The 22,547-nt window shown below is 37.0% G+C and overlaps 1 protein-coding gene across 1 annotated transcript in view; it reads right to left on the bottom strand.

Moving 5' to 3' along the window:
• The window catches only part of LOC112138977 (protein turtle homolog B), an 81,107-nt gene that overhangs the window by 31,196 nt on the left and 27,364 nt on the right, over positions 1–22,547 (bottom strand). The window contains exons 7-14 of the mRNA XM_024261661.1: positions 20,151–20,293; positions 18,565–18,705; positions 18,364–18,480; positions 17,830–17,980; positions 15,098–15,221; positions 12,301–12,476; positions 9,777–10,003; positions 2,214–2,298 (exon numbers count right to left, since the gene is read on the bottom strand). Coding sequence (XP_024117429.1) covers positions 2,214–2,298; positions 9,777–10,003; positions 12,301–12,476; positions 15,098–15,221; positions 17,830–17,980; positions 18,364–18,480; positions 18,565–18,705; positions 20,151–20,293 — 1,164 coding nt within the window. The remainder of the gene's footprint in view (positions 1–2,213; positions 2,299–9,776; positions 10,004–12,300; positions 12,477–15,097; positions 15,222–17,829; positions 17,981–18,363; positions 18,481–18,564; positions 18,706–20,150; positions 20,294–22,547) is intronic.

Raw genomic sequence — 22,547 nt, 5'->3', positions numbered from 1 at the left:
TGAAGCTAATATGCAAAATTAATAACCCAGTTAACTTCTAATTTGTAGATTTAAACAATCATAGTCTGGACTAATGTAATCTAGTGGATACAAATCTTCATCACAGCCCCTTCAGTTAGTAATAAAAAAAAGAACACAGATCTCTGGTTCTGTGACGTAAACCATCATGTGAGGCTGAGAATGTTTGTGACTTGCTTTAATTTATTTCTAATATATTAAATACATTATATTTATAGTAAAATTATGTTGATTTTATTTATTAGGTGAGTTAAATATGTCTATATTTTTTATTAATATGGTTATTAATTAAAAATTACAAACAAATGGACAGTTTAGGCTCCTGACTACAATACCCATAATGCTCCAACAATCCATCAAGCGATTTGGGTTTATAGTTTATCAAAGTTAAACAATTTTGACAGAATTTTGTGTGTCAAATAAAATTGATTTTAGTCCAGTGAGCACAACAAGAATTCATAGTTAAGGCACGCTGGAATTTAAGGTGGACTGTCTATTAGTAAACAACATTTTAAATGTTTCATATGATCCAAAAAATTATAAGGTTCATTTAATTAGCTCTGATTTAATTTTAGTTAGATTTACAGATGTTTGGCAGAGATCCACCAATAACTAAATTAAACTATGTTTAGTTTTTTCTTAAATCACTCAAGAATCACACTACTATTGCTGCTTTGATTGGAAATTTTGATAGGAAGTCATGTCAAAAGTTATTAACTGTTTTCTCTTTAAAAAAAAATGACTGTTTTATTTATGTGACAGAAACAATTGTTCATTTATGTTTATCATAATTGTAGCAATAAATATAAAAACATGTCTTATTTGTTTGTGGTTCCTACTGGGTTGTGGTCAGTGAGAAATGGACCTGAATGACTCTAAATGTTAAAGGTTGCAGATCTTTGCTCTAGATGGAAGAAACATCTCAGGAAGTATTCCATGAAATCCATGCACTGCACTACAAAACACAGCATCCTGCAGCTCTCATTTAATCAGATTTACTTTTCTCGAAGGGATATATGCAGCCAACTATGCAAAAGTTTTTCATTTAATTCAAATATTATTTCATTTTTACATGATGTGCTGGCCACACTTTATCATGAAGGAAAACCTCATTTGTTTTTCTGTCAGACAAAAACAGCATTCCAGGTTTAAATGAAGATTTCAGGTATATAATAAATAGACGTATGACTACTCTGGAATCAGGTTTACAATTGTTAAAATCAAAAACATAATGTTTTTTACTATTCAAGATTGTATTTTTACTCAAATGTCATTATTGTTTTTAAATTAAAATGTGCTGAAAGGACCTAAGTACAACTGGGCTGATGAAATCGATTAATCGAGCTGAACAAGCTTAATAGATCAATAATCGATGCATAAAAGTAGAGATCGATTTAGCGCACAAAGCTAAAGTCCGGTAGCTTGATGCTAACATATAATGGGATTTCCCATAGAACGGCTAATGCTAACACTCGGTTGGCCTAAACATACATTGCTGACTAAATAAATATCTTTATAAACTCACAAGTATATATTTTTCTGTTTTTTTGAAGGAAATATATTTTTAAGTAACCATTTGTGGTCTAAAGTACAGTTTTTTGCTGATTCTTTCTTCTTCTTCTGGAATAAGGTGTAATGCTATAGTGTGATTGCCATCTAGTGGCCAAACTGAAACACCTTCCAGGAGAAGCAGAACAATTGTTGGAGCTTCTCCGTTTGAGAAATCATGTAACACTGAATGATATTAACAATCTCATTATTATTTCGCTAATACATTTACAGAATGTGAACTGCATCAGTTTAATATGAATATATTCACAACATAAATATAGATTATTAATATATTTCTAAACAAATGTCTTTAAATGTGTAAATTATGCAAATTCAAATTTAGATAATCAAAAGAATAGAATAAAAGAGGAATTGAATCGGTCCAGGCTCCAGTGAATCCAATCGAATCTAGATATTATTGGAGGTCTCCAGCCCTCAACCTAAGCATCCAGCATTAGAGAATGTTAACAAATACTTGAATCAATCATAAACACATGGAGCACATGGAATCTCTTTGCATGCTCAATTTTGTGCATTTTATTTGCAGGTTTAGTAAATGAATCTATATGATACATTTGTTTAGGGGTTAATGAATGTTTTTACTGTGGAACACCCATTTGCATCGTGGTTTATGTTGAGCTCACCTGTGCTCGAAACTCCAACAACATTACTGGGCTCGCTGATTGTATCATCCATTACAGCCATGACACGAAACTCATACCAGGCCTCCTGGAGAGCAAAAACACAACAAAACACAAACATCAGCTCTGGACTGACACTCACTGCTCCAGGAGACAAACCTTCACCAGACTGATGGGATTAAAGTTTGCTGTGAAGTTCAGCACTGAGATGTTACTCATGCGGAGACCTAGAGCATGACAGTGACAGTGTGACGCCTGGAGAGGTGGGACTTCGCTTTGTCCCTTCTTGCGTTTTGGCAGTCTTTTCTGCCCCCCTAAAGCCCCTGATGCCTCCCCTCTCCCCACACTCTTCATGGTGGGGGCTGGCTGTGATTCATGGTACAAAGGGTTTCAGCAAGTCTTGCTTTTACAGAGATCTGAAAATTTAAACTTAGAAATCTGGACTAATTCAGCCGACGGTCAATTATAATTTAGCCAACAGTCTTCTCAAAAATAGATTTTTAATAGAACGGTGGACATGCAGACTTTGTAGTTTTTTCAAAGAGAGAGTTAACTTATAAAGTGTTTACAGTTACAACCCCATTTACCCACGCACATTCACACAATGGCGACAGCTCGCCAACCTATAACCACCAGGAGCAGTTCAGTGTCTTGCCCAAGGACACTTCGGTGTGTGGGCGGGCGGGAGCTGAACCTGCGATCTTCTGATTGGAGGTCGACCAATAAAGCACCCTGTTTGTAGCAAACAGAGCTGTTGATTGTTGCTTTGGTGATTCACGAAACAACGATTCACGAATCGAACTACGATTCTAACTTTTTAATACGTTTGTTGCTATGTGTTTGTCTTTTAACTGGATGGATGAAAATGTAAATTATTTGTATTAAATCACCAACACTTATACCTTTTATTTAGAACAGGAGATCAGACAAAAAAAATAAAACTGATAAAAAAATAAATAAAAAGAAATTGTGTTTGTCATTAAATTTTTTTATTTTTTTTTTGTCAACCTTCTGGTTCAGTTCCGCACTAATAAAACAACATAAAAAGCACAAAAACGTACTTGTTTCTGAAAACCTGAAAATGGTCTCCCCAGTTTTTCCATCCTCAACGTTCTTTAGCATTTTACGTTCTAAGCGTTACATATTGGTGCCGAGCTCTTATGAATAAAGTCTTTTTTTCCCCTCGTAACAGAATCAGCTGATTCACGTTGATTACATCCACACTTCAGCCGTACAGAGCAGCATATCTGTGTTTCTGCGCTTCAGAATCCGCTGGAGTTTCTTTAATTGCATCAACTGTTGAAGAAATTACCAAAGGAATGTAAACGAGTTAAAGATGATTTATGCTTTCAGAAGTTATGTCTGTGAGCAGAACTTCAGTTTCAGTTTTTGAACAGAAATAAAGTTCTCACTAGTTTTACTTTGAAAACCGGACGCTTCACCAATTCGTTTAATTCCGGTGACATTAGCGCTGCTCTTTCGGCTTTTTTAGTTCATAAACTTAAAATCCAACATTATTCTGCATTTCAGAGCAAAAATACGTCGCACCAAGATAATATTTTACTTCACTCTACTATATTTATAAAAATCGCCAATCAGAAATCTTGGGCGTCGGGAATATTCGTTCTCTAATTTTCAAGAGCAAATTGCAAATACCCGGATACTCATTACTGTCGTAGTAGCAAAGTTATACTACAGTAATTCTATAAATGCACTTCTAACCCCTAAAAATGTACAGTTTTACTTTCTTTTACTGCTTTTGAATGTAAAGTCTCACTCCAACCATATTTTTTTTCTATTGTAAAATCAGTCCAATGATCATTTCGTTTATGATTATGAAGATTTTTGCCAAAATCAAGAAACCTTTGTCGTTTTTAAGGCATAATTTAAGACCGTAGCTCATCAGAAATACAATTCTGGATTGTGGGCGGGACTGTTGCCGCAGTGCAACCCCTCCCCCTCCCCGTCGCTGAGAGCTCTGATTCCGGACTCATGCGCAAGCTTATAGCCTCAAGCTAGCATTTGCGGTGCTAAAATAATGGCGAGCGATTTTGGATCAATAGGGTCGTACAGGTTTGGGCCAGAATCGCAATTTGCTACAGCACAAGTGTTGAAGGCTCATCGTGTCTCGCACACCTAAGCGTGAGCGGGCCAGGGTGCACCCAAGGGAAGTAGCTGCGTCATTACTCTGAGCATTTTCTAGCATCCAGTTTTCTGATCCAACATGATTTCATTCATTCATTCATCTTCCAGACCGCTTCTTCCCTTTCGGGGTCGCGGGGTGCCGGAGCCTATCCCGGCTACTGACGGGCGAAGGCGGGGTACACCCTGGACAGGTCGCCAGTCTGTCGCAGGGCCTCAATCACACACACATTCACTCTCACATTCACACCTAGGGGCAATTTAGAGTCACCAATTAACCTATGAAGCATGTTTTTGGACGGTGGGAGGAAGCCGGCGTCCCCGGTGAAAACCCACGCATGCATGGAGAGAACATGCAAACTCCACACAGAAAGGTCCCAGCCGGGAGTCGAACCGGGGCCTTCTCGCTGTGAGGCAAGAGCGCTAACCACTGCGCCACCGTGCAGCCCGACCCAACATGATTTGAATTAAGAAATATTTAAAAAACAGTTTTAATCCTAAATTCTTTTATATAGGTCCTCCACTACAAGAACATGTTAAAAACACCAAAAAGATGATTTTCATCGCTAAATCAAGACTTTAAAAAAAAAAACAACTTTATTTAACCAGGTAAGCTATTAAGAACAAGTTCTTACTTAAAATAATGACCTGGACAGAGAAAAAAACACAAGGGTAGATAAAAAAACATCACAATATATACAACAATCGACATCATTAAAACTATTCAGTCATGAGATAATTTAACAGCAAAAGGATGGAGAACAAAAAACGTTTTTAGTCAAAACGTGCAAGATTCAGTAAGTGCATTGATTAAAATGCATTTAAAAGCTGGGATTGATATAAAGGTGCTACATTTTAGTACTTTTTACATTATACTGACTTGTGTTAATGCTTTGAAGCTGATCTTAAGTTTTCTGTTTTTCTTTGAAACCTTTTTTATTGACCTTCAAATTTGAAATGTTGTCATTATTTCACATGTACAATAAATCCAATTAATTGTAAGACATTTTTATTCATAAAATATGTATTGTATGATGGAAAAAGCTTAAAAATGTCAGCTCATAGCCACCACTCAGCTATTTAACTTTCCAACTCTGACCCTTATTAAAAAAAAACAAAATATCTGTTGAAATGTTGGAAATAATTGTGTTTTAAAAATTAAATCAGGGTAAAAAGTGACTTAGTGAACATCCAGCATTCAGTTTCAAAGAAGCAAACACTTTTTGAAGGATTCTTCATTGGTCTCCTGACCTACTGGGTGAATTAAAAGCAGATACTGTATGCAGTGTAGGTAAAATATGTATGCATGAATAATCAATAGGAATGTGGGGGTGTGCAGAGGAAGAGGAGATAAAACGTTTTGTGAATCTGAAGTAGTAGTTAGATTAAAGAAAAAGGCCCTCACATCTCAAACCAACAGGATGAGATGAAAAGGAGCCCAGAAAGGAAGCACGATGTGAGAGATCAGAAAGCAGCAGTTCCACACTGCAGCTTCCAGTTGAGTCGTCGAGCAGGAGGCTGGAGGAGAAGAGTCCAAACATCCTCGTGTGGAGCGTGAGAGCTGCAGAACTGCAGAATGATTAAATCCTTCGGGCCGGATTTACTACGATCTTGGATAAAGACTGCTAAATGGATTGCTCAAGTTATTTAATAATGGTCTATGAGTCAGGATTTTGCATGAACTTTTATAACAAATCAACAAATTAGTGTAACAAAAGTGATTGCAAAGAATGGGGCAGTGCTGAAACGAGTCCTTCAAGCTGCTCTGACATTATAAAGGCCTTTAAGACATTCAAAAACAGCAGCTCCAATCATGTTTCATATAAGAAAACCCCTTTGTTGATGTTAAATAGATTCATATGTCTCCACTCCTTCTGTTACACACATCCATGCTGCAAACACACCAGAGGTCAATGCACAAAATCGACTATTATAAGTGATTTCTAACCTTTTTGAACCGATGTCAAAATTTTCCTTGACAAAAATCACAAAGCAACTGAAAATATGTATAAATATAATAAAGAACAGAAACTGTAGTCTGTATTAATGATGTTCCAGTTCCTACAAGATATTTTTTTGTAATATTTGTGGCTGTTTTGATATCAAAGTTTCAAAAGTTTTCAATAATATTTTTCAACTCTAGGAGGATGTACAGATATACTGGAGGCAATTTAATGTACCCCTCCCCCCAAAATGAATACATAAATAAACATAATTAGTGCTGTCATGTGATTAATCTATCCTGACCTGTAATTCATTAATGAATCCATTTTAATTGTAATTTTTAACCTAATATTTGCGATTAAAAGTCTCATTTTGAAATGTTTCACTTAATTTTGTGACATTATGGCACAGTAAAAGATTAAACTAAAAACGTGGGTTTATGAAGTTTTTCACTATTAATATTATTATAAAATCCTTCTAAACTTTACTTTGGCACCACTGAGGGGTAATATTTTGTGAATCTTGAACAAATAACAATTTAAAAAAATATAACAAAAAAAAAGGTCCAGAGTCTGATTTACCACATCAAAAAACAGTGGAAACACTTTTCTGAGAATCCAAAAAGTGTTGAACACAAAAATAACACACTAAAATGTCTCTAATTGATTAATCCTGATTAATGCAATAATTTGACAGCCCTAAACGTAGTGATATTCCTTTTTCAAACGGATTTATTTTTCTATGCCAAATTTTAACTCAATGCATTATGGGAGGTGTAGTGAAAATCCAGTGGAGCTGATGCCGAACAGACTCACGTCTCTGAGGTTCATTATTTGATGCCCTTTTTACAGGATCTGTCATCGGATCCTACAGGAAGCAACATCACTGAGCCTGATATTTTGCTGTAGTTTATTTAGAACTCAGAGACTTTATGAGCCATGTCAACATGAGGAAGTGACATATATGATTAAGCTAAATGATCACAAACACACTTTACATAAACCTGTATGTATGTATGTATGTATACGATTTATATTTTATCTTTCTTCTTTTTTGTATATATTGTTGTCCATTATAAAACATCAGACCTCTCCGTAGTTGAGGAATCAGAGGATTTTTATTGTTATTATTATTATTGTTTCTATATGCTAGTGTACTGTGTCATGTGTAACCTGATTGTTGATAGAAGACACTCTCTGCACCTTAAAACAGACTTGCCCCTCGGGGATAAGTGAAGTTTTTTGAATTGAATTGAAGAATTATTGATGGTTTCAGTCACATGCATTAAAGTCAAGGCCCAGGGGCCGAATCCGGCCTTCAGGGTAATTCTATGCGGCCCTCCAGATCATTTCATTTTATTGTTAATAAAGGCACAATCGTTTTTTTGGGCTAATTTCTAACTAGTATAATTCTGACAAAATATACTTTTATGGAGAGTAAAATATTGAAAGTTATTTAAGGTTTAAGTTGATTTATTCTAGAATATTATTCCTGCCTTTTTATTATTCATACTTAAAACATTATGGATTTAAAGTTTTAAAATTGGCATTCTGTTTACATTTTGGATTATTTTGGCATTTGCTAAGATTTCTTAGGTTATTTTGGTGTTTAGCTCATATTTCAGCTACATGCTAGCTGCTTTGGATGCCTAAGTTTTTGTTTTAGGCTAATTTGGCATTTAGCAAAAACTTTAGCTGGCTATCAACTTCAGTGTTTTCAGCTATTGTGCGACTGAGCTTGACTGATTTAAGGGATAAAACTTTTTCCCCAAATAGAGCGATTGGCCAAAGTTGATGCAAAATCATGCTTCCGTCATTCCAAGTTTCCTGGATAGAAGTCAAATAACCTCAAAGAGAAAAGTCTCTTACAATCTTTGATATCCCCAGCTACCCAGTGTGTTTGGAAGAACAAAGAGCTGATATCCTGTCAAGGATAAATGTTTTTCAGACCAATCAGGTGAAATTGAATTTCCCACAGCACACCTGACCATCTCCAATGGCACACAAGGCTCAGAAGTTTTTACTCCATCAGCCTGTTGCGTACCACAGATCAGCTGGACAAACAAAAAGGCAAAAGATGGGAGTCTATCAGGATCATCGATCAGGCGCCCCTCTGGATTGTGCTGTAAATCAAATTGGACTCTTTTCATATAAAGAAAATTGGCATTTTCTGTGATTATGCCTTATTTTTGTCCTTTTTTATGGCTTTAGTTACAGCTTCAGCATCACCTGTAAATCATTTTATGAAATTATTTTTAAACATGTGGGATCTAATGCATTGTGATTAAATGCTTGATGGTGAAATAAGCTAAAAAAAAATCTATCCATCCACACTGTCTCCGGTTTCTCCATCAGAAGCTCATTTCACTTTATGTTATATTATAGAACTTGCTCATGGTTTGTCTGCTGGTTTTCATTTTTTTTTTTTTTTTTATGAGTTGGCTTTACAAATCTGTTTGTCACCACCATTTAATCCACAAATTACAGAAATTTAATAGGAAAAAGCCTGTTTTTATAAAACATCAAAGACATCTGTGAATAGAAATAGCATTAGCACACTAGCTTTATCTGCAATAGTGCTAGTGTGAATGCTTTTTCCTTAGTTGTTGCTAAAAATGCTGAAGGTTTTTGCTGAAAATAGTGACACAATTTACTTTAACTGCTGAAGGTTTTTGCTGAAAATGCAAAAGCTTTTTGCAAAATATTCAATTTGCTAAAAGACTGGAAATTTTATTAAAGAACAATGAAAGAGCGCTGAAGTTGACCTAAATTTCTGAAAAATATGTAGTAATTTTTTTAAATACCTAGTACATGACAATATCAAAAGAAAATACTCAATGTGTTGCTTAAATGTGAGCTAAACTCCAAATTAGGATATAAAAACCTAGATGAGAAATTAACCAACAAAGCTAGCTCGATGCTTTAATACTAGCTAAACTCCAAAATAGCCTAAAATTCCTCAGTAAACTAAATTAGTCAAAAACGTTATCATGTTGCTAAAGTAGAAGCTAAACTCTAAATTAGCCAATAAAAACCTCAGTAGATAACAAATCTGCTAAAAAAGCTCGCACATTGCTTAAATATAAAACTGATTTTTTTTAAAATTACTATAAAAGATGAAAACATAGCCCATGAATATATTTAAAGTCTTGTTGCTAATCTAATTATAATGTTGAAATTTGTAGACTTTCTCATTCATTTCCAATAGGGCATATTTTGCTCAACATTTCAAAAACTATAAAGTTTCTGAATACCAAAAATACATTCAGTACCGTCCTGAACGAGCTTTTGTTAATTAATTTTATACCCCCCAATAGGTATTCAGGAGTGCAGAATATCAACTTGGGGGCCGCAAATGGCCTGTTTGAGACCCCTGATCTAGAAAGATCTCTGTGCCCCACAACAGGGGCTAATCTAACCTTTAGATGAGGTTGTTATTTAAAACGTTACAAGTGAACACCATCAGAACAAAGTTTCTCACCTGGATGAGGTCTCGGGCGAGCAGCTCCAACTCCACGGGGGGGATGCTGTCATCCAAGATCTCCCAACGCTCCCCCAGGCGAAACTCCATCACATAATGCTGGATAGGTGCTGAGTGATTGGCAGGTGGGATCCAGGTGAGCAGGACTCCCTGCTGCGTGCGATTGGCTGTGAGGCACCGTGGTGGGGTAAGCAGCACCAATGGCTCGGGGGAACTTGTAGGAAATACTGACGGAGCACATGGAGATGGGGAGTTTAAAGGATTGTCAGTGAGCTAATCCTGATCAACCAGCTTTGAACCTGTTAACCACTTCATGTTTATATGCTGGCAGACACTAAGGCCGAATCCGATTCATCCCCTATCCCTACAGCTTCTCCCTACCACTACATTTAGCCCTCCAAATGGAGAGTTATGAAAAAATAGAGGTTCTGTCCAAATTCCCCAACTACATAGCGCGTTCGCCATTTTCTAGTGCTGTCTGAATCTACTACTTCCAAAATCAAGTTCACTCAACATTTTTTCAAAGTCTTTCCAAAAAACTAGCATGATCGATGCTAACTAGATTAGCAAATATAGACCACAATGCATTGCGGTCGAACGATTTCGAACAAAAAAATGTGTTTAAATGTAACTTTTGAATAAACCATCCACATGTTCACCATCAGAACACAGTGGAGTCATAAATAAATGTCGTGAAATGTTCGTATTTATTCGATTTTTACTTTGTGAAATCGGTGACGTCATATCCGGTGTTTGAAAAAACGAAAGAAATGTAGTGAGCATCGTGTCCGAATTGCCTTTAAAATCCAGTCCAGTTTAAAATATTCACACACTATACAGATTTTTAGTAGTTAGGGGTTGGTACAATCAATGCTACAATAAATAGACATTTTAAAATGCTTAGACACATAAATCCAAGTAAAAACGCATATTACAAACTTCAAAACTGAGCGGCTTAAAAATGCGCCCCTACCAGAGCCTCCAGATATTTAAGAATGCTGCACTTTACATTGGTGAGAGCTAAAATAATTCTGAGCTTCTCTTGAAGGGTAACCAAAGACTAAATCAACCTTTTGGGCAGTTGACCTCTATAAATGGGGCTTTAAAAGCTCTGTCTGTTGGCTGGTGCCGAATTTTTTGACAAATTAAAATAAACTTGTTTAATTTTCTGAAAATAAAGTCAAAAATCCTCTGTGTGCTGCCCCTTACAGGTTGAATCGAGGTATTGCAGTTGAATTTTGTGATTGGTTAACTGATGTAAGTCCCAGAAGTTTCACCTCGTCATGCTCTGAGCTCCAGTATAAAAGCCCCGCCCATCTTTGATTCTCTAACTGTCGGTTGTTAGCTTTAGCATGGCTCGTAGGTGTATTACCTTCGGTTTTCAAAAATCAACTGGCTTACACAACTTTTCAGTGGACTAGGAAGTTAGGGAACAGAGGTTGGGTGCATTATATCCAGCAAACTCCATCCTGGTGATGGTTTTGCAATTAAAATTTCACTTGGGATTGTTTGTTTATTTTGTTAGCCTTTATTAGCTATGATGCTAGATATGACTCTGAAACCCCTCAGCCCCGCTGTCAGGCACTGCAAAAGCAGCGTCTTAAGCACTGATATATATTACTGGATTGACCCTTGCCGTTTCGCTGCTATAGACAGAGACGTACGCACACGGGCGCCATTGCCATGCATTGAGTCGCGTCAACAGAACATAGCTGTTTCAATGTAAGAGATGCAGGCATTAACCACAAAAATCGGGCTAGCTCCCTCATTTCATAACCGATTTTCACTAAACACGGCTCGAATTAAAGCTTAAAAAATGATACATGTCGTGGTATATTTACATTTGTATTATCTCAAAAAGCTGCAAACAGTGCAAGAACTGCACCTTCTAGTGTTACAGATACATAAAGCTAACCTAACTGTCAATCATAGATTCAAGTCACACCTCCGCCGCTCAGTCTGGCTCCATTAGCCCCGCCCTTTTTTAGTTGTTTTTCAAATCTAGGCTGAGAATGGAGTCAGCCTCCCACTGCCCTGTTTGGTTACCCTTTAAAATAGTTGACTGTACTTTTAAACTCCAAATTAATATTTAATTTATAACAATAATCTTGTCATTTCTTTCTTTTTGTTTTCTTTTTAACACACGCGTACATCAGCTTGTATGTCTGAAAACACAAACACGTAAACTTTAGACATTGCATGAGTTTGCATCAGAACAGATTCTGCTCTCTGTGGATTTTGGTTTTGTTAGATACTTCTGATTCTTTCAGCACAATCACCTTTTATTGATCTGCATTGGAATAATTACAGGAAGAAAACTGTCTGTCACTCATACAGGTCAATTTCAATTTTGTTAAAATGACAAAAGCTGAATTGGATTATACCAATGTTGAATTGATTGGATTTATAATTTGATGTCTTAAGGCTATTGAGTTCTATTAATAAACTGAAATGAGTTATATTTCTCATTTCTTTCCTTCTAGTCAATGCATCGACTGTTTTTTCTTTTCAGTGGTGCACTTACCTAGTGTGTTCACAGTGACAACCTCGCTGAAGGGGCCTGTGCCAAGCTTGTTCTGCGCCAGAACACTAAACTGGTACGTTGTCTCTGGCTCCAAGCCGGACACCAGCATCCAGTCTTGGCCTCCTGGCACGGCTGTGGAAACCCAGTCATGCGGGCCTAAACGCTCCCTCTTCATCCTGCAGGAGTCCGGCGACAAGCAAGAGGCCAAAGAAGACACAGGAAGGAGGAGAATTGATGGAAACTGATCTTCATCTGGATGATCTTCAAGTCATTCATGTTTCCATATGACGCGCATCAAATGGAAATACGATACACCACAAACTCAATGAAGATCAGTTTCTTCCAAACCATTGATGAAGCATTCTGAAGCCGAACCCTTTGACTGTTGAAAGCATGAGTTTGACTTGATGAGGCCATGCTGTGCTCAGAAACTGCGCAGTATTGCTTCCATGCACGACATTTGTCTGATCATCGCCACATGAAGCACACAGCCCTTCGCATGCTCCTGTCCACACCTCTACAACATTATACAGCAGCAACACTATAACTTCATGTGCAATAATAGTAGGGCTGGGTTTCAATAATCTCAAGAGTTAATTTGATTCACCAGAGTCATGATCGATTCGATTTACTATATATATATGTATATATATATATTATTCTTTCTATTCACTCAATTCAATTGAATTCAATTCAGTTTTGAGTTTACACATTTAGACACAGAAGCTCAAACAAAAATGTTCAGATCATTAATTTTGTAAACATTGTTCTTGAGGGTATTTCAGTTTGGCCACTAGGTGGCGATAACGCTACAGCAGTACATTTTTTTTCAAAAAGAATAAGCAAAGAAATGAGGAAAAAATGATGTTTTAGACCACAAATTGCTACATTAACAATGTCTCCTTAAAAGAAAATAATGCCTGTGAGTTTGTAAAGATGTTAATTTAGTCGGGAATGTATGTTTGCGTCGACTGAGCGTTAGCATTAGCCGTCCTAGGCGAAATCTATTAAACGTTAGCATCGAGGTAGCAGAGTTTAGATTTATGTGCTAGATCGATTTCTACTTTTATGGATCAATTATTTATCTTTTAAGCATAGATCAATTCAAATCAATTAATCAATTTTATCAAACCAAGCCCTAAATAATACAGTTTTTACGTAACTTTTTGTGTATTTTTTGTAACATATGTAGTTTGATCGCAATATAATACTTGGCCAATTATTTACTAGCATAAATGAAAAGCTAAATGATATTTAATTAAACCAAATGTATTATTTTAATCTAACAACAGCATATCGACTGGAACCAGAGGCATGATAGGCGCAATCAATGTTGGATATCTTTAGGAAGTTGTATGTAACTTAGTGAAATAACATTAAATATCTAAAAAAAATCTACTTGTTGATTTAAAAAAAAAATGAACATCAATAATCCAAGCATTATACACAGATTATCTGGATTATATCTGGATTATTGTTTCCAGACATGGAAGTGCCAACCAATGTAAACATGACCATGAAGAAGAATTTATTTGCTGTTTGAGTCCAGTCGGATTAATAGGACACCAAGAAACATTTATAGGAACAGAGCTGTGAAAGGAAAAAGCCTGGAGCTAGAGTTTGGGGAGTTGCACTGTTTGGACTTTTCATATCAAGCTTCATCCCACTGTAGATGGCGGATGAGTGCTAGTAAACAGTGGAAACACCAAAGACGAAGAATGACCCTCCCTGCTGGTCCACCATGAACACTGCTTTCTTGATGCGTTTACTGTGCGTTCTTGAAAACACCACACACGGCTGGTCTGAATAGCATAGATTTGACGTTGAACCTTCACATTTGAAGCCATAGTCAGCGCTTACACATAGTGGTCAACAATACGAGATGTGCAGTTGACTTTAGGAGAAATATGTCATCTGGCACCTCAGAACAACCAAAAACAGATCAGAAAAGACTCACTTGGAAGTCTAAATCCAAAACATTTACAATACTAACTGAGGTATTCTACTTGTGTTCCCATTTTATTGTTTTTGTATTCAAGCTACCCACACAATCCCACCAATCCACTGTTAAAAAACATATTTGTGACAACACGAACACATAACCAAAGTCTTTCTCAGGAGCTCTGGCGGGCTAAGCCTGTGCCAGTAGGAGGGTAGATGGAGGCCCCGCATATGTCCAAACAGAACCTCTGCAGCATCTCACAGGACAAAATCTGTTCCCACTGCTCCAGACAAAGACAGAACCTCATGTGCCTTTTTGTGCATGGAGTTTATGTTTTGCACAAGGATTAAGCGTTTGTCCAAAGTTCTGTCCTAACACCAGGGTGTGACAAAAGGCCCAGAACCATCAGCCAAACCAATCAAAGTGTCCTGGGTTAAAGAAGTCCGGGTAATAACCAGGATTGGTACAAATAATGACGTTGAAAACATTTTGATAAGTTGTAAAAAGTTCATAGAAATTTGATGAATTGGAAAAGTAGGTGAAAATATTTCAGCCCAGGCCTTCCATCACGTCAAACAGCAGCAGCAGCAGCAGCAGCAGGAGCCTCAGAACAGAGAGGTCTGGGTTATGTCCAGTTTAGTTGCAGTGCTTTAATCTAATTTGTTTTGGATGCATTCCTCAAGAAATTTGGAGATTAGAGACAGAAACTCACTGACACTGGAACTCCAGGTAATTTCCATCTTTATGCTTTCACAACTGTTCTGAACGTAACCCTGGAAAAGATATTTTCAGAAACAACAGAGGATGTACTGAGAGAGTAGAAAGCAGGAAGCAAAGCATGCTGGGATGACTCACACATGGCCGTACCAGACTGAGAATGTCTGCTGGAAGCCTCCATTGTAGCCGGCCTCCCAGGACACGTTGACCCAGGTAGAAGAGGCCACCGCATGGACGTTGGTGGGAGCGTGGGGGCTTGTGCCTGCACGGAGAAAACAACAGCAAAACAAACTTTAGTTACTCTGGTCTGTTTATTTGTATGATAGAGTATAAGGGTCAGTTTACAAACAGACAAAATAAAGAAAGAAATTATGACTAAATTTCATACATTTACAAAAAAAGTTTTAACTGTTAAACTACGTAAATAAAGTTATGTATTTATGGATTTGAAGTCATAGGGTACATTAATTACTTTTTCTAGTAAATATTCGTGTTAGAAAGTCGTAAATTTATTACTTTAAATCTTGAGCATTTACAAAGATAAAAATCATAAATTTACGAGGAAAAAAAATTGCAAATTTAAGGGAAAAAAGTTGTACATTACAAGAAAAAATATATACATTTACAAGAAAAAAGTAATGAATTCACGGGACTTAAGTAATAAGTTTAAGAGAAAAAAACATTTACGTACATTTCCGAGAAAAAACATTACAAATTTAAAATAAAAAAATGGCACATTTACAAAAAAAACTGTAAATAAAAAAGTTGTAAATTTAAGAGAAAAAAGGAATTAATTAACGATAAAAAAGTCGTACATTTATGAGAATAAAAACATAAATTTACTGAAATAAAGTAATACATTTATAAGAAAAAAATCCGTAAATTTATGACAAAAAAGTAAAAAAAAATGTACTAGAAAAAAGTTGTAAATTTACGAGAAAAAGTTGTAAATTTAAAAGAAAAAAAGTCTAAAAATAGCAATAAAAAAAGTCGTAACATTTCCGAGAATAAAAACAGAACATTACAAGAAAAAAACTGTAAGTTTACAAAAAAAAAGTTAATAAATTTATAAGAAAAAAATTCAAATATTTACGAAAAAAAAATCGTAAATTTATGAGAAAAAAGTCGTAAATTTACAAAAATAAAAACAAATTTACAAGAAGAACGTCAAAATTTTAGAAGAAAAAAGTCGTCAATTTACGAGAATAAAACAATGACTGTATATAAAAATAACAGTCAATGGAATAAAATCATAAATTTACGCAGAAAAAAAGTCATAAATTTACAAGTAAAAGTGGTAAATTTAAGAAAATGAAATCGTAAATTTACTAGAATAATGTAATACATTTACGATAAAAAAAGCTTTAAATGTGCGAGAAAAAAGTAGTAAATTCATAAGAAAAAAAGTCATAAATTAATGAAAAAAAAATGTTCTCCTTTTATCAGAGCTGTGCTTGAGGATGAAAGATGTGATGCATCTTATGAAGCTTTGTAACTGTATGAGTGTCAAAAGCAAAGAAAATCTGAACCTTTTGGCGCCTCAAAACCAAGAAATCAGTGTAATCAGTGTAGCTGCGTTGCTTTCTGGGGTTTAGTGTCGGGTTTCTTATTTAAAATAAAGTGGCGTCTAAAGTAATGAACACCTGTCAGACCCAGCGTTTTTTGGAGACCAGCCACTATTGGAAGATATTCGATATTCCTGTTCAGGCTCACAGGGTTACTGGAGCCTATCCTGCTACTGACAGGGAAAGGCAGGGTTTACCCTGGACAGTTGTCGTCCATCTCAGGGCCAGACATAATCATATTTACTAGGGGTGTGTACTGGCAAGAGCCTGGCGATATGATACGTATCGCGATACCCGGCCCACAATACGATATGTGTCCCAATACATCCCAAGATAGTGCCAAAATTGATCTCATATACAAGTTGCTTTCACCCAAGCACATTCATGGTGTAATTAATGTAGTTCACTTTCAGCTTATCCCTTTCGGGGTCGCCACAGCATAACAGCACCCACTGTTTCGCATCAGCGATTTGGCAGAGTTTTTACGCCGGATGCCCTTCCTGACACAACCCTGTACTTGAGGGGCACAGGGACCCAGTTAGGCAGCAGCGTCAAGGGTCTTGCCTAAGGACCCAATCTGGGTGGGGATCAGTGGACAACCCTGGGAATCGAACCCAGGGCTCCTGGGTGCCAGCCCTTCACCTAGCCCACTGAACCACCCAGCCACTATTCATAGTGTAATTAATAATCAATTAAATGTTGCCATGTCAGCATTTTAAATCGATACAAGTATCACCAAATGAAGCATCACGATATATCGCCAAATCAATTTTTCCCTACACGCCTAATATTCACATCTATGGGACAACTTAGGGTCACCAATAACCTATGAAAACTCACGAAGAGAAGATGCAAATTCCACACACATAGGTCCCACTAGAGCAGGGGCCCCAAACTTCTAGAGATTTTACCCAGAGCTTTCTAGCTGTGAGGTGAGAATGCTAACCACTACAAGACCATACAGCCCATGATTTTACTGATCTGAATAGGATTCTTGTCTATGTGCTTTCAGTTTGAATTGTGTGAACACATTTACGTTTTTCTGCACATCAATGGCAAAATATTAAAGGTTTTATCCATCAGTAAACATTTTCAAGGGGAATTGCTTTTTATGTAAATATGTTCACTAGGGGGAATAGTTTGAGTGAGCATTCGAAACACAATTTTTTCTCTTAACTCTAATTTCATTTTTTGAATTTTTGACCATATATGAAATCAAAACAGATAGTTTTGCAAAAATATGGACAAAATTGACAACTCTGCCTATGTGCACGTTTTTATTATGCCTTTGTGTGTGAATCCTACCTATGACTTGGACATGCGTGCTGGCAGTGATGCTCGTGGCAACATTGGTGGCAACACATTCCCACTCCCCGTGATCTTCCTTTGTGAGTGACTTCAGCTGTAAGCTGCCTCGGGGCAGAACATTGTGCTTGCTTCTGCTGGGCTTCCCAACCTGCAGTTTAGATGAGACCAGAACACAGAAGCAGAGAAGTGCACAAGAACGTACAAAGTTGCCATTTATGGTAAATGGCGTATACTTTTATAGCGCTTTTCTACCTTCCCCGAAGGCCCAAAGTGCTTTACAGTCACAGACCCATTCACCCATACGCACACACTGGTTCATATGAAGCATAAACATACGTCCATAACTCACAACTTTAAATGACTTCAATTTAAGTGTGTCGCATGACCATACAGAAAACTCGGAAAACATTCTGAACGTCTTATAGAAATTGCAAACATGAAAACACCAAACCAAAAGGAAAATGTAAGTTTAAACAGATAAAATTTGCTTTACAGCAACATGAAAACATGGTGTGACATCTGGTCCCTCACCTTCCTCCATGTGATGTTGGGGAAGGGGTCTCCCTCTGCCTCACATGGGATGACCAGCTCCCTCCCCACCTCCTGCCTGTACTCCCCTCCAGGAACAACAGAGAATTTTGGAGGGTCCTGTCAGGGCGAAACCATTCCAGCGCAGAAGTTAGAAGCTAAATGTCTTTGTTCTTGTACTTGATGTGGGTTAATTGTGTGCACCTTTAGCACCAGGGGAGCAGGAGGGGACCACCCCATGGAACCCAGGGCATTGTAAGGCATGCAAGAATAGGTGCCCAGAGAGTCTTCTGTCACTTCAGCCACACGGATGCTCCCATCGTCCATCTGGCTCCAACCAGGAAACTGGAGATAATAGTCATCGTCAGTAAAGATTGAGAATGGGCTTCACTAGAACTTCCAACTAATGCTAAGGCCGTGTCACAGTTTGCTCATGTCATGGATGAAAATTGGTCACATGTAAATTGTGTGGAAAAAGTGAGAAACGTTTTGGTCTTTTACATGGAAATGTTCACAGATGTGTCACAAATGAACCACGTTAAAATCCCAGAAGTACGAATGAACCATGGACAGAACACATGAACCCGAGCTTCATTGAATTTCTTCACTTTGACATTCAGAGTACCCGCTGTGGGACCTTGCAACGCATTGTTTTTATTAAACAGTCGGATTCCTCTGGTCTAGACCAGTTCTAAGTCCGCTGCTAAGCGCTAGCCGAGGTAGCCCGCCGAGACGAGGGACCAGGCGGGGAGATCCGTTAGAAGGGTCTGCTAAGCGTCCAGAATCGCATCTGCGCCAAGGTACCAGACCGCCTTCCACACTGCAACAAACACCACCACCACACAGAGAGATCCACTCCCTTGAGCTTACTTTCCCGTTCAACGCATTTAAGAAAAATACCGGTATTGGTATCGATATCGGCAATATTGTCCGGTATCGGATCGATACCCAAATGCTCAGTATCGCCCAGCCTGAATTCTCATTTCCAACTGCTCACATATTGACATTTGGTTAAGGACCCCTTTGTGACGTGTTTTGTGTCCCCAACTTGTCGTTTTTTGACGTGCTGGTTATTTGTAAAATCAAGGTTCTGCAACCCTCGGGATGTGGTACTGGATACGGAATGGTCCTCGGGACATGTCCAGTACCGGCACCCTAACCTGGTACAAGTTCAAATCTGGTACCGCATCCAGTTCGCGACCAGTCCTGCATCTGGTATTTTGTTGGGTCCGGTACCAGGTCGGACCGGTTCTGGTTGGGGGCCCGGAGGTTGTGGACCTGTGATGTAACGGGAACAGCCAGAACATAGAATTTTGACGTAGAGAGATCCTTAACTAAACGTCAGTATGGGATGAGTTGGGAGTGAGAATGTGTTGAATTTTAATGTGATATGTGCACCATATGTGATACAAAGGTTCCACATCTGTGTTAATGCGTAAAAAGTCTGTTAGATCCGTAGACATACATGGAAACATCATGGAAAGTAGGATTTGCGTATTTGTCTCGTAAAAATCATGCACAATCACATAAGATTTACTTAGTAATTGCAAATAAACGACGTAAAATACACATATACTGCATAATTCTAAAAAATCAAATTCATGTAAAGACCCGTCGGTCAAAACCCTTGACGGACATCTGCGCACATCGATGAACGACAAACCCAAGAAACACTTATGAATATTACCCATGCATCACAAAAGAGCGATATACATACATGGACAATGTGCAAATTGTACATAGTAGCTGAGTGACACGGCCTCTAGAGATAAAAGATGGAAGTGCTTCACTTTATCTATGCGCAGGAAGAGTCCGTCTTTCTTCCACTTAACGAGAGTTACAGGAGGGTTGGCATCCACTGGACAGCGAATGAATCCAGGCAGACCGATGGCCACGTAAATGACAGACGGCATGTTAACCACCCGGGCAGGATCTGGAAAACAATGACAGGAGAAGACAAGAGCCAGAAGCCTGCTGTGATGCACAAGCACTGGAGCTGAAAAATGTCAAAAAAAATCAAAGTTTGTAAAAGTATTAGGTCAGACTAAATACACAACCATGTTCTCAAAGGAATCTCGTTGAAGATGAACATTTTCTTAATCAGTTTTCTGCACAATTGTTTTTGTATATTAATCTGATTATCTCAGTCTGATAATCTGAATGTGTTGATGTCACAGATGTCCATAGGCTTTTTCTATTGTAATGATAAAGAACACCCCCCACCTCCACCTCTTCCCTCTCTGTATCTACTGCCATGATGTGTCTGACTGACAGAATCAGGCTGTTTCTTCATTACCCTGGGTGAGGTTAGGATGTTATCAACTCCGTTTATGTGATATAAAAACCCTGACAGTGTCATCTGCTGAGTATTGGTCTACTTCTGAATTTGCCTTTCATTATTTTTCATTATTCAAAACCGCAGTTGGAGAAAGGTTTGATGCCTCAGAACAGCAGCCTGAATCCTCAGGACACACTCTGTTCTGGGGAACTGGACTACTCAGAACACACTTTTTCCTGACTTTTCATAATAAATGAGATAGGGCTGGGTGATAAAATGATAATAATAGATATCGCAATAGAATGAGTATGTCGTGATAGGCTTTTATTTTGAAGGGTGCAAAATTCACACTGGCCAGTAGCGACCTCTTTCTCCTTTTTGGCGAGTAAAAGTTAGTTAGTCACCACATGGAGAGTAAATGTTTGAATCTAATTATTTGTTCATATTAGCTCTCATTTTGGGAATTTTTTTGGACCTCTCCACTTCCTTCGTCTGCACAAATGGTAAACAAGCACTCATGAAACGCCACACCCCCGTGGTCACTTCCATCTTCTCTGTTTTGTTTCGGCTGATGAAGCAGCGGAACATCTGGTGATTTTTAACGGGATCCAGTCAGAACTGGAAGACAAACCCGCTGGACTTATAGCAACGAACAGATGTTTTATAAAGTGTTGATTTGGTGACCATATCAACACTTTTAAGACGTGGCGGATAAATACAACAAAATGATTCCGTAGGACATAAAAAAAATGTTTTAAATATAATGACAGAATCGAATCCACAGTGAATTGACTTGAATTTGACTTTACAGTTAATTGACAACAGAGACATGTTCAAACAGTAAAACTTTTAGGGTATTTCTGTATAAATTTCTGTTATAATTTTATGTTTGCTCTTCAAATCCTGAAAACTTGGGAATTTGTTTTTAAAATGAATGCCTTGTTTTTAATAGAACTGAAACTTGAAAGCTTTTCCATGAATTTTCAATTTAGATCATATGAATATAGATAAACTACTATAACTAGCTATTTAAATAACCAAGAAAAGATATATATATGTAACCCATATACATATAGATAAGATAAAGATACTTTTTGATCCCATATAAATGTATACAAATATATATATATATATATATATATATATATATATATATATATATATATATATATATATATATATAAATTACTATGAAGAGATATTTTTAGCATATATATATAAGTTGACAAACACACATGCACACACATATATGTATATATATATCTATATAAATATATATATAAAAACACATATATAATATATAGTTATACAAAATATATAACTATATATTATATATATGTTTATATATATATAAACACATATATAATGTATAGCTATATAAATATATAACTATGTACTAAACAACTATAACTAGTTTTTACATAACTGAGAAATACACACACACACACATATATATATGCCTTTTTTTGTTATTTAAAAAACTAGTTGCATGATTTTGATGGCATCTGTTATGTTGAAAGTATAATATGAAATGAATATTTAAATATAAAACAACCTGTTGATAATTTTTACACATTTCTTTTTTTGAGTCGCAGAGCGTTCAAATTTGACAAATATAGTCATTTGGTTTATATCATGACATATATTGTTATCGCTCAATATGGAAAAAAGTATATTGAGATATTTAAAAAATTCCATATCGCCTAGCCTAAAATGAGATATAAACGGCAGAGGAAGTCATATTGTGTTAATAGTCATCTTCAGTCAACGGGCTTAGATATAAACATTAACAGTTGCATTCTAACTATTACATGATCAGCATTAAAGAACCCTAAAAACACTGACAGAATCAAAGGTAGATCGACTAAATCAGACCTTGAGATGCTTATTCACACATTCATCTCCAGGA

The sequence above is a fragment of the Oryzias melastigma genome, linkage group LG14 (assembly GCF_002922805.2).
Source record: "Oryzias melastigma strain HK-1 linkage group LG14, ASM292280v2, whole genome shotgun sequence".
Taxonomy (NCBI): Eukaryota; Metazoa; Chordata; class Actinopteri; order Beloniformes; family Adrianichthyidae; genus Oryzias; species Oryzias melastigma.
Note: the sequence above shows the minus strand (reverse complement) of the source record. Positions and strands in the feature narration are given on the sequence as shown.